This window comes from Pituophis catenifer, unplaced genomic scaffold (assembly GCF_029215685.1).
Source record: "Pituophis catenifer annectens isolate HBS135680 unplaced genomic scaffold, rPitCat1.0.hap2 SCAF_6, whole genome shotgun sequence".
Taxonomy (NCBI): Eukaryota; Metazoa; Chordata; class Lepidosauria; order Squamata; family Colubridae; genus Pituophis; species Pituophis catenifer.
The window spans coordinates 14243176-14258331 of record NW_027256886.1 but is presented as its reverse complement, the minus strand read 5'-3'; the positions used below and the strand labels follow the sequence as shown (position 1 = coordinate 14258331).

The 15156-nt window shown below is 40.7% G+C and overlaps 1 protein-coding gene across 1 annotated transcript in view; it reads left to right on the top strand.

The window, feature by feature from the left end:
• FNDC3B (fibronectin type III domain containing 3B) overlaps positions 1-15156 on the top strand; it is a 313226-nt gene that overhangs the window by 215394 nt on the left and 82676 nt on the right. The window contains exon 7 of the mRNA XM_070946542.1: positions 6568-6626. Coding sequence (XP_070802643.1) covers positions 6568-6626 — 59 coding nt within the window. The remainder of the gene's footprint in view (positions 1-6567; positions 6627-15156) is intronic.

Sequence of the window (15156 nt, the reverse complement as noted above, 5' to 3'; positions counted from 1 at the left end):
CATTATAAGAAAAGATGGGTCTACTTTGAAAAATTGCACATCAGTGCTACATTTGATCTACTAATCGATATGTTTGCAGTTTTGTTTTCTCAGTAGTCAAATTGCTTTAGGATTATAATAGCCAGAGATGTTTATTAATAATTTTTATCTGCTTTCTACTGGGGTTTAGGATATATTTGTCCCAACACATCTAAAGGAAATTAAGGGAAGAAAACTGATCTAAAATATAGTTTTTGTGTCTTATTCCTACTGTGTGCTTGAACTAGAAGACATTAGTTATCGTTGAGTCGGGAAAGGGTTAATGTAGGGATGTATTATGTTAAAAAAAACCTGCTGCATTTTCCACAGTTGAAAGAGAATGTTCATTGATCTTGGGGATTTTATTTTTATGTCAAACTCAAGGCCGGGGAACAAGATCCGGCCTGCAGGGTGCTTAGATCCAGCCCGCAGGGCCACCCTGGAAAGAGCAAAGGATCGGCCCAATGGTGCATCTGCCAGAGAAAATGGGCTCCCGAGCTCGGTTTTTGATTGGGATGGTCTCCTGCAACCTTCTGTCAGTGAAAACGGAGCTCGGGAGGGCTGCATCCACCATTCCGAGCTCCGTTTTCACTGGCAGAGAGTTGCAGGAGGCCATCCCAGCCAAAAACAGAGCTCGGGAGCCCATTTTCTCTGGCAGATGCACCACAGGCCACCACAGGTGCCCCCAACATGAGTGATGTCAAGCTGGCCATGCCCCCCCCGGCCCCCCCAAGGTCAAACACAACCCTGATGTGGACCTCATTGAAATTGAATTTGACACCCCTGCTCAAAAGCAGTCAAAAGAGAGAAAATCTTGTCCATGTTTAAGGTTTAAAGGTCAAGAATGACTCAATTCCTGCTTCTGGTAGCTAAGGTGATGTAATAACAAAGAATGTTGTTATGGGGAAAAAAGCAGGAATCCCTCTCCCTATATTTGTAGAATCAGTGGAAAACCCTGGAAACTATGTTGACTTTTAAGGAGCCAGATTGGAAAAAAAAATCTGTTCAGAAATTTGCAAAGTGAATATTGCGAGATGAGATAGTTTGGCTCGATCTTAATTATAGCTAGAATGATACATACCCCTGAGTTTCAGTTCAGTGCGTACAAAAACTTGAAGCAAGTTCCATGTTCTAGAAAGCAATGCGTTTCTGCAAAAAAAACAAACAAACCCAAAACACATCCATTTTATTTGGATCCTACATCATAGTTTCTCTACACTGAGCCGCGGTGGTGCAGTGGTTAGAGTCCAGTACTGCAAGCTACTTCTGCTGACTGCCTGCTGACTGCAATGTGGCAGTTCAAATCTCACCAGGCTCAAGGTTGAACCAGCCTTCCATCCTTCTGAGGTCGGTAAAACGAGGACCCAGATTGTTGGGGGCAATATGCCAACTCTGTAAATTGCTTAGAGAGGGCTGTAAAGCAGTATATAAGTATAAGTGCTATTGCTACTTGTTAATTCATCATATCAAAAAGCTTCAAATTAGGGGCAGGCTATGTAAGGTTTAGAAACACTTCCCATGTACCTGGTAGTCCTTGAGTTACAACTGTAATTGAGTCTGGAAATTACGGTCATAAGTCATGACAGTCGTAAAATGGCTCACTTCATGAAAGGCGGTGTCCAATAAATGAATTGCTCATATATTAGTGCTATAATGGGGTCTCTATCAGCAAATGAATAATTATCCTGTGTTTTCTTGGTATGTCCAGAGGTGGTATTCAGCCGGTTCGGGCCAGTTCACGTGAACCAGTAGCAGAAATCACGGGTGGGCTCACCCACCCGCCCCAGCTCTATGCCATCCTATTTAGGCATGTTTCTGAGGCTGGGCACAAGCACGGAAGGCGTGTGTGCGAGCAAAGCACATGTGTGGGAGGCCAGGCACATTTGCGGGAGGCAGGCACGCACGCAAACCGGGTGTGAGCACGCAAAAAGCGAGAGTGTGCATGCGCGGCGAACTGGTAGTAACATAATGTGAAACCCACCACTGGGTATGTCCCTGTGCAGCCAAGATAAACTAGCTGCTGGATTGTTGGAATGTAAATAGGTATTGATCTGAATTCACCTACCAACAGGACAAGACAATTTTGCTAGTTAGCTGTACAGTAAATTTCACACCAGTAAAAATTAGAGGCAGATATATAAGTCTTTTGCTCTGCAGAACTTAGAATTTTGCTGACATAAAATACATCAGCTATTTTATTTACGGCACTATGAACAATTCTTCTGTTTTTTTCAGACGGTGCAAAATAATCTTCTCTATCAATGCATAGGAGATGAATTTTTTTCCTCTCTAAAATTCAGGGTCTGGCTCTTGTTTAGTTGTGGCATTAATAACGTGAAACCCGAAGGAAAAAAAAAACAAAAAAACAATTCTTTCCAAAATTCAGAGTTTAACCACATGACGTGGCGATAGCCAACAACTCTGATGGCTTTGAAAAGGAATTACAAATTCATGGTTAAATTCCAGTGGAATTTTTCTAGCAATGGAAATATTTTTGTTTCTGGAATCCAGAAGAGGCATTTTGCCCGTCCTTCTCCTTCAGACCCTCCTGCCAGACCTTCAGAATTTGCCACAGATGGCAGATTATATTGAGTGTATAAAAAAAGGACTGGTGGGTGAGTGGAAAACAAGGAAGACAACATACAGAAATGTGGTTGTGCAGGATTGTTTGGGAAAGATCAAGCTACCCGTGCATATGGGTAGTCCACCACTTACGACCACAACTGAGCCCAAAATTTCTCTTGTTAAGCAAGAACAACAGAACACTTACGAACTTTCTTGCCACAATTATTATGTGAAACATAATAATTTAGTTCTTAAGTGAATCTGTCTTCCCCGGTGACTTAGCACGTCAGAAGGTCACAAGCAATGCTCACATGATGGCGGGACCCTGCAACTGTCATAAATATGAGTCAATCAATCAATCGATCATAATAGAGCTGGAAGGGACCTTGTAGGACTTCTAGTCCAACCACTTGCTGAGGCAGGAGACCCTACTTCATTTTAGATAAGGCTGTCCAGTCTTTCCTTAAAAACCTCCAGCAATGGAGCACTCACAATTTCTGAAGGCAAGTCTTTCCACTGGTTAATTGTTCTCACTGTCAGGAAATTTCTCCTTAATTCCAGGTTGCTTCTCTCCTTGATTAGTTTCCATCCATTGCTTGTGTCTGTGTTTGTGTGTATGTATACCAGTGTCTGAATTTTGATCTCGTGTCCATGGGGCTGCTACAATGGTTGTAAGTGTGAAAAACAGCTACAGGTCACTTTTTTAGCACTGTTGTAACTTTGAACGGTCACTAAATGAACTGTTGTAAATCGAGGACTACCTATACCTGTCATCCAAACATTTGCAACAGGAAAGTTCTGAAGATCAATTGCTAAGGTACCAATGTAGGATAAAACAGCTGTGGGAAAGAGGATGCTAAACCAGCTAGGACTTTGGGTCTGTTCCAGCCTGCTCATTGGAATGGTTTATTTTACCATTTCTCTACATCAGATTGATTTGGCGCATCCAGTTGTTCCTGAAGCCAAGGAGCTTCTAGGACAAGGAATTAGACCCATTAGACCTCTGAATCACAATGCTGGGCTTGGTAGAAGGCTAAAAATGTTCCTGTAATAGGTTTCCGTTTTCCAAGAATCTGAACTTAACAAGAAGAGTTTAGCTGAAAGCCTGACATGATTGTTCTACAAAGTACAGTGACTTTATCTTAATTAGCCTCTTGGCAAAATCCAATCAAAGCAATGTTCACATGATTTTTCCAACTTAAGTTAGAAAGTAATAGTAGATGTTCTTTTAATTTATACCCTGCCTTGCTGTCCAAATGTCATGCAAGGAGGAAAACATGGGCCTACAGCAACATAAACTGTCTTTTTAAACTTGTGTCTCTGCTAGTTTGTCCTCTGTGCCTGCCTGCCTGTCTGTCTGTCCGTCCGTCCATCCATCCATCCATCCATCCATCCATCCATCCATCCATCCATCTATCTATCTATCTATCTATCTATCTATCTATCTATCTATCTATATATCTATCTATCTATCAGTATCTCTCTTTCTCTCTTTCTTTCTCTCTCCATCCATCCATCCATCCATCCATCCATCCATCCATCCATCCATCGATATCTATCTGTCTGTCTGTCTGTCTGTCTATATCTATCTATCTATCTATCTATCTATCTATCTATCTATCTATCTATCCATCCATCCATCCATCCATCTATTGCTATCTATCTCTATCTATCTCTATCTATCTATCTATCTATCTATCTATCTATCTATCTATCATCTATCTATTCATCTATCTATCTATCTATCTATCTATCTATCTATCTATCTATCTATCATCTATCTAATTTAGAAATCTCACTGTCTAAGGCAACATCCAGGGAAGGCAGAGAAATACATAAGATACAATATTTATCTTTTATCTAATCGTATTTATGACATATAACTTTTGCACCTTTATGCAAAGTGCAAAGCAGGAGTAAGACAGAATAAGCTGAAGAAATTAAAGTATGATTGGGGTAGAAAAAAGGAACAACAGCTAGCCATAATCTAGGGACTATATCAATACCATTCGTTTATAACTCATCATAGCTTTCAATGCTTGCAAACCATCCTAGCTTGCACCCAATCCATGCATAGCATCATACACTGCTTTTTATTCTTTAAACTTTTCGTTTTTGTTCTTAAAGATCTCGGGTCTCTTTAACCAAGACTTCCATAGTCTTCCTGTTCTTCTTGACCCATTGACTCTTCCTTCTTACATTCGTTTTGTAACTAAGTCCTCATTCATTCTTTTTCCATGACCAAACCAACTGGATGTCAGCATTCCAGAAAACCCCCAACTCCAAGTAAAGACTCTGAAGCAAGCATTTTTCAAAGTTCTATTTACTAGAATAGGTAAACAGGCACACCTGGGAAAATCCGAATCTGAGAGGTCCGGGTTTTCCCTCAGTAAATCAAAACCCCCAAAACCATCCCCTCACTCCTCAGTTGATCACATGCTCCAATCACCATCCGTCCCATCTTGAGACAGCACTCCGACCACTCTTTCTCCAGATGCAGGATCTCCCTGACATGGACTGACGGGAAGAATGTTATTATATCTACAGACAACCTCTCTACTAAAATCCCCCTCCTACTTTCCCACACATGAGAAGATGGCAGCATGGAAGCTTCCGGCCTAATATGGCTTCCAAAGCTGACACTGGAAGTACTTATAGTGGTTGCTCATTCTTGTATTCAGACCACATTCCTTCACCACCTCTTCTTTCCTGACCTTCTATCTTATTTGAGGACGTGAACAAGTAGAGCTAGTCCTTGATTTATGACCACAATTGGGATTGGGATTTCTGTTGTAAGTCATTGCATGTAAGTCATAAATTGAGTCAGACCCAATTTTGCTCTCTTCAGCAAAATTAAGGAAACACGGTCTCCTCAATGGGCATTTTTGCTGGAAATGAGCAAAACAGGTCACAAATCACAACCATGATTGCAGAATGTTGAAACTGGTCTTAAAAGCAAGGAGGCTGTTGAGTGCCCAAATTGTCATCATGTTTCCATGAGGTGGTACGATGGTCATAAGTACAAGTTGTAAGTAATTTTTGCAAGATCATCATAACTTTGAACCATAATTAAATGAACGATCCTAAGTCAAGAATTACCTGTATCCCATTCCCATTTTTCTCTTTTAACATACGTCTTTTCTTATTACCCAACTCTTACTTCCATATAATAGTGTGGGCAGAAGCATGTTTTTAGACACAATGTCATTTATTTCAACAAACATTAATTCCTCAAGGGCAGATCACATAATACCTCCTACTAGGATTAACCCATGTTTAAATTTTTGCCATCTGTTTTCCTTTGTTTAATAAACATTACACCAGCATACTTCCTATTTATGTATAATAATTATGTATGATTTGGATTTTTCTCGGGAAAAGGCCCTCTTCTTTCATCTTTAATATATTAATGTTCAGACCCATGCTCCTTGCTTTTTAATTCAGTACAAATTATTTGGGTTCTCAGACAACCCAACTATTGTTGGGTTGTCTGAGCACAAAAATATAGCTTTTGTAGTTGTCTGAGCACAAAAATACCATCTGCACACAAAAATATAGATACGTTCACATTCCCAACCAGCATACCTCTGCCATCACAATCAGCATTCTATATCTGTTTATCCATAAGTACTTTATAAAACCAAGAGGATATCAAATATCCTTGTTTAACTATTTGCTCAATGTTGAATTTCTTGCTAAGCATTCCATTTATCCAAACATTGCTGAGGTACAACTCCCAGGATCCTTTACTGTAGCTCACATTTGATAAGACTTGTATTTCACCAGCTTCTGGTTCTTCATCTCTAAGCACATGGCTGCTAAACCCATGCTAATTTGTTTATAGCCCAACTCTGATTATCTGTGGTGAGAACATTTAGCATGCACTGCCTCAAATACACAAATCTTATGTAGAAATTGGTTAGACCTCATTGCTGAAGGTAATGTATAACTCACCTGTCTCCCTCTTTTTTCTCTCTTGCATAGAATGTGACACAGAAACTAAGAAAGTTCAAGATGTTCTCTCTGGAATTGAGAAACCACAGGTACGTGACAGACAAGCTTAACCCAAAGTAGCAACATTAAATATAAGCTGCATATTATGTCAAACTATTATAAGTACGTTTTATTTGCAAGATAGTGTGAATTTAATTGGTCTTATCGTTATAAATACTAGGTTCCTAGTATACTAGCCATTGACTAGTCAAAGAGGAGTACACGCCATACTATGAATCATAACATTTTTTTTTCGTCTGGCTTCACATATCCTAAGTAATCTCCTCTTTCCCCACCCTGTTTTAGTTTAGCACATCGAAACAACTGAGTTAGCCTGTGAAGTGCTTCAGATCTGATTCCCAAATCAGTATGCAGGGACTTCTCTGCAACTCTTTAAAACAGCTTTGTCTTTTCTCAGAATCACACAGTTACCTTTAAGGAGTTTTAATGTCACATTTTCTCCCTGCAAGCTCTAGAAATTGTCCCAAAGGTGCTTTTTCAAGAGGCAATTGGACTTTCTGGTTTTTCTTGGAAGATGTTTCGCTTCTCAGAGCTGGAGAAGCTTCTTGGTTGAGAAGCGAAACATCTTCCAAGAAAAACCAGAAAGTCCAGTTGCCTCTTGAAAAAGCACCTTTGGGACAACCATGACCTGGATGACTGACAATCTCCATAGACTTCAGAAACTATTTTTAAGTCTGCCTCTGGAGAATTGCAAATCCATTGAACTCAATTGTGGTTTACTCAACAAAGTAAGATTAAGTCAGCATTAAGTTAACATAATACCTGAATTCGATGAAAGACTCATTTCTCCAGATAAAGCTTCTGGTTGTAACTATTCATTTTAAGATTTCTGAATTTAGATCAAAGTATCTAATTGATTTCCATTGTGAATGTATGTCAAATTAAACTGCCACGGACGGTAAACATGACTGTATCTTCCCTCTCATTAGCTATATTCTGCACATGTGAACTCAGAGCAAATACCTTTAATGATTAAACAATTTTAAACTGACAAACAGCCATGATTTCAAATTTCTGGTCCATGGTGGCTGATCCAGCCTTGCTACATCCTGCTGAAATATAGAAGAGCACTAAATGTGATTAATGGATTAGGTAGAGGGTGTAATCATTCTCATTGGCCAGCTCCAGTGGGTGGTACTTCAGAATAATTTTCTCTGCTTCATGTGCGACTTCTGGTTGTTTTTCAAAAAAAAAAATACTAATTTAAAACCCTGACCCTCTCCAAAAAAGTGGGTTGCAATTCAAAGCAGCAAAGACAACAAAGAAGTTAGTCCTATAATTGTTTTTGTAGCTTCGCTCTAAGTCATGCTAAGCTGACATCACTCTGATTCCTTATCTGAAATTGTTTATTGCTACAGCCACTGCTACAGTCATATTATGAGTCATATGCCTTTTCAAAACAAGTGGATGTATAGAAACAGATCACATAAATAAATAAAACATTATCTCTGGCGCTCCTCGCGTTTTACTTCTCGCTTTCTTTTCACGTGTGGGGTATTCAAAGATCATGTAGGAAAATAGCCTAATGAAAAGCATTTACCAGCAATCATTTGTGATGGATCTGTATGCGTTGCCTGTGACTGTTGTGGCCTGTTAGCCGCTGGCCCCTCAAGCAGCCAAATCAGAGGAGGAGAAGGAGGCATGGGAGTTAGGGTCAGCATCAAGGCAACCTGAGAGCTCCAAGGGGGAAGAGGGAATGGAGCTGGCAGAGAGAGACAGACAGAGGCGGAGTCTCGGCTGTCTGTCAACCCTCAGATGGAGAGTCAACAGCCCCCAGTTCTGGAGGTGGCTGATGAGGAAGAGGTGGAACAGCTGGGTCCAGTGCCTGACATGCGGATGCGCAGAATTATTATTATTATTATTATTAATAATTTAATTTGTATACCGCCCTTCTCCCGGAAGGGACTCAGGGCGGTGAACAGCCAAAATTAAAAAACATACAAATGCAAAAGTTAAGATAATTAAAAGAATTAAATCACTGGCAACCCAATTTAAAACCCCAAATCTATCAAATTTAAAATCCCAATTAAAACCATTTAGGCTAGGCCGGCTTGATGAAATAAAAATGTCTTCAGGGCTTTACGGAAGGTCCGGAGGTCCGGGATCAATCATATTCCAGGAGGCAGCTCATTCCACAGGGCGGGTGCCCCCACAGAGAAGGCTCGCCCCCTGGGGGCCACCAGCCGACATTGCCTGACCGACGGCACCCCGAGGAGGCCCTCTCTGTGAGAGCGTATTGGCCGGTGGGAGGTTATCGGTAGCAGCAGGCGGTCTCGCAAATACCCTGGCCCTAAGCCATGGAGCGCTTTAAAGATGAGAACCAACACCTAGGCAGAGGAGAGGAGAGCAGTGGAAATCTATGGGCCGATCCTTGGGAAGGAAGGGCCACCGCTGCTAGCGAAACCCCACCCTATCTCTTGGGATAAAAGGCAGAGGGTGGAGATGAATAGATGTGGCAGACAACTATTCACCTTCCAGCCAGACTGACTTGTTAGCCTGCATTGAGAGAGAAACTTTTTGCCGAGGCTGCTGACACTCCTAATAAAGGAATCTTTGAGTTCACTTCAGAGTGTTTGGGAAGCTGGGTCAAAACAGTGACTTCATCACACATATAAGTGATACATCCATATGTATTTCAAGCTATAATAACTTTATTCTGTTGGAGGATAGTGTGCAAAACCTTAACTGGGAACTATGATCAGGATAGGCTTAAAGTCTCATTAATGGTTTTCTTTATTATTAGTCATACATTACAGATAAAAGGAACATTGGTAGGCCTACATGGCATAGGACCAGATTATCTGAGCGGCTGCCTCTCCCCGATTGCAAAGGTCAGGAAGAAGAGACATGTTACGGGCCTCATCTATTAAGGAATACAGGTAGTCCTCAATTTACGACCACAATTGAGCCCAAAATTTGTGTCGCTAAGCAAAGCAGTTGTTAAGCGAGCTTCGCCCCATTCTATGACCTTTCTTGCCACAGTTGTTAAGTGGATCGCTGCACTTGTCAAGTTAGTAACATTCTGACTAAAATGGTCCAACTGAGATCGGCATATGCGAGCCTGATTGGGGTAGATTGCAGGGGTGATACAGAAATATAATTTTATGTCATTTTATTCTGTTTTACATATGTATGTATTAAATTATTGTATTTTACCCTATTCTTGTTTTAAATTGTTTGTATAGGATTTTATTGGTAATATGGGTTTGAACCTTGTATGTTGATATGGCCTACAGCTGCGATGGCGAACCTATGGCATGCGTGCCCAAAATGGCACACAAAGCCATGTCGCCCAGCACGCGTGGCCTTGCCTGTTTGTCTTCTGGGTTTCTGGCGTGGATGTACGCGTGACGATCAGCTGTCCTTTGCGCATGCGGCAGTGCCAAAACCAGGTGTGCGTATGCATGCCGGCCAGCTGATTCTCGGGTGCGCATGCACGCCAGAACCCGAACGTTCAGCTTTTCTGAGCGTGATTCCTTCACTTGTGCGGCAGTGCCAAAATCCAGCCTGCGCATGTGCGCTGGCCGGCTAATCATTGGGCACACATGCGCACTAGAACCTGGAAGTTCGGCTTTTCTGGTGTGTGGCTCTGACAAGCACGCGCATGCACGATGTTTCCACGCGACCTTTTCGGTACTCGGTGCCGAAAAGGTTCGTCATCACTGGCCTATAGGCTAATCAATAAATAATAATGATGATCATGTGACCACAGGGATGCTGCAACGGTCATAAGTGTGAAAAACAACTGTAAGATGCTTTTTTCAATGCCATTGTAACTTCAAACTAACAAAGGGTTGTAAGTCAAAAGAACTATCTGTAGCATCCGACGGGGGCTAGCAACAAAGGTTTTTCTGTCATGGCGCCCATCCTTTGGAACATTCTCCTGGAGATAAGAACCTGATTTTTAAAAAGCCCTGAAGTTATGGTTTTGCTATCTGGTTTAGAGGCTGAAATCCAGCAGTCGTATGAATTAGAGTTAGGATTAGGGTTCAATAGTTACGGTATATCAAATGCTGTGAATATTTTATACAGGTAGTCCTCTATTTACAATAGTTTATCTAATGACCATTCAAAGTTTACAATAGCACTGAAAAAAGTGACTTATGACCATTTTTCACAATTACGTCCTTTGTAAGCATCCCCATGATCGTGTGATCGAAATTCAGACGCTTGGCAACTGACTCATACGTATGACGGTGGCAGTGTCCCAGGGTCATGTGCTCCCCTTTGGCGACTGTCTGACTAGCAAAATCAGTGGGGAAGCCAGATTCACTTAACAACTGGGTTACTAACTTATCAACTGCAGTGATTCACTTAACAACTGTGGCAAGAAAGGTCATAAAATGGGGAAAAACTCACTTAACAAAGTTTCACTTAGCAACAGAAATTTTCGGTTCAATTGTGGTCATACGTTGAGGAGTACCTGTGTTGCCTGCTTATCGTAATACTAGCATAGAATAGAATAGAATTCTTTATTGGCCAAGTGTGATTGGACACACAAGGGATTTGTCTTAGGTGTATATGCTTTCAGTGTACATAAGGAGAATAAAATACATTCATCAAGAATAAAAAGATACAACAGTTAGTGATAGTCAAGGTTACAAATAAGCTATCAAATTGTACTAGATAACAAATAAAAACAATATAATTGAAAGATACAAGCAACATGATTATAGTAATAAGTGGGAAGAGATGTATACTAGTAAGGAAGAGAAGAATAATAGTATAACAGCCTTAGTAAATTATTTGACAGTGTTGTGGGAATTAGTTGTTAAGCAGAGTGATGGCATTCGGAGAAAAACTGTTCTTATGTCTAATTGTTCTGGTGTGCGGTGCTTTATAGCATCTTTTTGAGGGTAGAAGTTGAAACAGTTTATGTCCAGGATGTGAGGGGTCTGTAGATATTTTCGCCACCCTCTTTTTGACTTGTATACAGGTCCTCAATGGGAAGGCAGGTTGATAGCAATTGTGTTTTCTACAGTTTAGATACACACACACACGCATGCACACACATATGTATTATTTGCTTTTTCCTGCAGATTTCTTACTGTTTTGTTTTCAATTGTTGCAAGATGTCCGGCATCATGTATATAAATAGGGCAACTGTACCAAAATAAAGCAATCAATCACTAGAATATAATCCTGGAAGTTTAAAACAAATTGTTCATGGTCAACCTCATTTCCCTTTGGCTCTGAAAGCACTGCCAACTTGCCAGTATTGAAATGTTTGGGGAACGGGACCAGGGAGCTGAGAACTGGGGAATTTGGAAGATCAACACTTCCAGGGGATGCCAAATGGGAGAAAGTTGTTTTGCAATAGGTCTTAAACCACGTACGGTTTAATCGGATGAAACCGATTAAACGAATTACTGTCAAAGATGAATGCAACATTTCTTTTACTTACTCATTGACTTGAATGCAGAATGCAGAAGAAAAAAAACCGTCAATCACTATGTAATCCAGGCCTTGAGTTAATAGGCATTTTGGAAGTGTTTTGTGAAAGATTTAATGTAGTGTTTTAACTTGAAAGATGTTTATTTTTTTTGACAGGCACATACACAGAATGAACTGTATTCTGCTTGCATAATTGAAAACAGACCGTTTTGCTGGGTAGTGTAATAACTAGTAATAATTAATGTGCAGAACTAAATAACACGTATGGCCACATAAATAAAATGTTCCTTTGGACATTCTACTTGCATTTGATTCTGTGTTGTAAGAAATCTTTCTCATAACTTAAAAGGAAGCTTATAAAAAAAATAACGAGCTTATCATAATTCTACCCAAAAATGTAGATCTCTCCCATTTCGGCTGTACTTTCCTTGTATGTTTTCAATGGAATATTCACAATGGACAAGTGACCTTCGAGAATAGATTGTGTGTATCAGAAACATATCTCATACATACAGTACTAATGGTTCCCCCCAGTTCTAATGAATAGGGTCTTCCTTAGCTATCCATACAAATAGACACATCAAGTTTGGTAGACCACTGTACTACCAAGCCTTGGTAGTACAGTGGTCTAAAGTACCCTGTTATTAAGACCAGCTGCCTGCAATTACTGCAGGTTCGAATCTCGCCAGGCTCAAGGTTGACTCAGCCTTCCATCCTTTCTAAGGTAGGTAAATTGAGGACCCAGTTGTGGGGGTAATAAGCTGACTTTGTATAAATATACAAAAGAATGAAGGCTATTGCTTAGCGCATTGTAAGCCGCCCTGAGTCTCCGGAGAAGGGCGGCATATAAATTAAATTTAAAAGTTACACATAATGTTCTAAATATTCTACAAGGCTTTATGTCACTGTGTTGGACACAAAGATCTGTGGGGAATTTTGTAAAATGAACATCTACCCATATTCAATTGCTCTTTCCAGACAAAACTATAACCAGGAATTAGACCAGGGGTGAAATCCAGCAGGTTCTGACAGGTTCTGGAGAACCAGTAGCGGAAATTTTGAGTAGTTTGGAGAACCAGCAAATACCACCTCTGGCTGGCCCCAGAGTGGGGTGGGAATGGAGTTTTTGCAGACACCTTCCCCTGCCATGCCCACCAAGCCACACCACGTCAACCAAGCCACGCCCACAGAACCGGTAGTAAAAAAATTTGGATTTCACCACTGAATTAGACATCAGTGCAATCTCCTCTAAAGCCTTCCTGGTGGAGGGCTTAGACCAGGGGTTCAAACTCAAGGCCCAGGGGCTGGATCCAGCCCATGGGGTGCTTAGATCTGACCCACGGGGCTGCCCTGGAAACAGCAAAGGACTGGCCTGCGGTACCTCTGCCAGCAAAAACAGAGCCCACGAGGGCAGTGGCAGCCCTCCCAAGCTCTGTTTTCACTGGCAGAGGGTTGCAGGTTACAATGGAACTCGGGAGCCCGTTTTTGCTGGCCACCACAGGAGCCCCCAACACAAGTGACGTTCAGCTGGCCACACCCACCCTGGCCACACCCACCCAGGTCCCCCAAGGTCAAACACAACCTTGTTGCGGCCCTCAATGAAATATAGTTTGATACCCCTGGCTTAGACTGACTAAAAGCCAAGATGGATTTGAACCAGAAGGCCCATGTATCACTGTTTTTAAGAACCTGGCCAAATCAGCATTTTGCTACTACATTGCCTCTTCAGGAAACCAAATCTTAGTAATAGGAGTAATACAATCTGTTTAGCATTTAGCCTGGTCTTCTCTCCATTTTCCATATTTACTTCTACTGTACAGATAAGAACACTCTTCACTTTACTCTTTGGATTTTCCAAATTATTAAAGTTCATGAAAGGATAAAATGTTTTGATTTTTTTGGTTGTTTTTTGTTTGGCCATATGTTCCACATAGCTACGTGTGTCCTAGATGGTGCTCATAAAAGAAAGAAAGCATTCCAATTGAACATTGGCTGGCTATGGTACATTAAGTTCCAAATCCCTGTGTGAATTTATGCAAAACAGTTATGCAACCATATGTCCATAATAAAAGAATTGGGAAAAAGCCCTTTCTCCTTAGTTGTACTGGTTTATGTCCTAATGCCAGAAATCCGATTCAGATGTCGGTTTGTCCTCATATTCCCCCCCCTTTTTTTTTAGTTCATTAAATCCTTAATTGAGGTCAAATATGGTATGTTCACTGTAAATATCTTTCTTCTTGGCTACCATTGCAGTCCTTTAGTATAATTTAGTTTAATTGCATCATCTGATCTAATCTGAGATTCCATGATATTTCTACAGATGCCTGGTTTAATTTAATGGCCCTCTTAAATAGTCCAAGTGCTCAAAGCAATCAGTGTTAGAATGTTACATAAATTCAGAAAAAAAGTGTTAAGACTACACAAACTCTTCCACTGATTGATAAACTGAAGTAGCTGTTTTGAATTTGGAGGGTTTCTTTTTCTTTTTTTTTTTACAAAAAAAAAAAAAGAATCCTAAGCAAGATCATAATAGAATTTTGTGAAAATGTTTAACGTGACACATGTTTTGGTTCAGGATGAATGGAACTGCAATGATAATTCATAACTTTGTGGCTGTCAAGTTTCCGAAAGATGACAGTGGCCCTTGGTGCTATCTGAGCTTGGATGTTTTCTTGCAGACATTTCATTACCCAACTAGGTAACAACATCAGTACTGTCCCAAAGGTGCTTTTTTCAAGAGGCAACTGGGTTTCTGGCTTTTCTTGGAAGATATTTTGCTTCTCATCCAACAAGCTTCTTCAAAGCTGAAGAAGCTTCTTGGATGAGATGCGAAACTGGACTTTCTAGTTTTTCTTGGAAGACGTTTCGCTTCTCATCCAAGAAGCTTTTTCAAAGTTGAAGACGTTTCTTGGATGAGAAGCAAAACATCTTCCAAGAAAAAGCAGAAACCCAGTTGCCTCTTGAAAAAATACCTTTGGGACAACCATGACCTGGATGACTGAGAATCTCCATAGATATTTAGCTAGTACTGTATTGATGAAGTTACCTAGAGCACCAAGGATTCCCACAGTTAACCCTGAGCTACAAGTATTGTATTCTGTTGATAGTTCATAACTTTTCTGACTCCTCAAATATATATCACTCCAAAATGTCCATGTGCCTCTT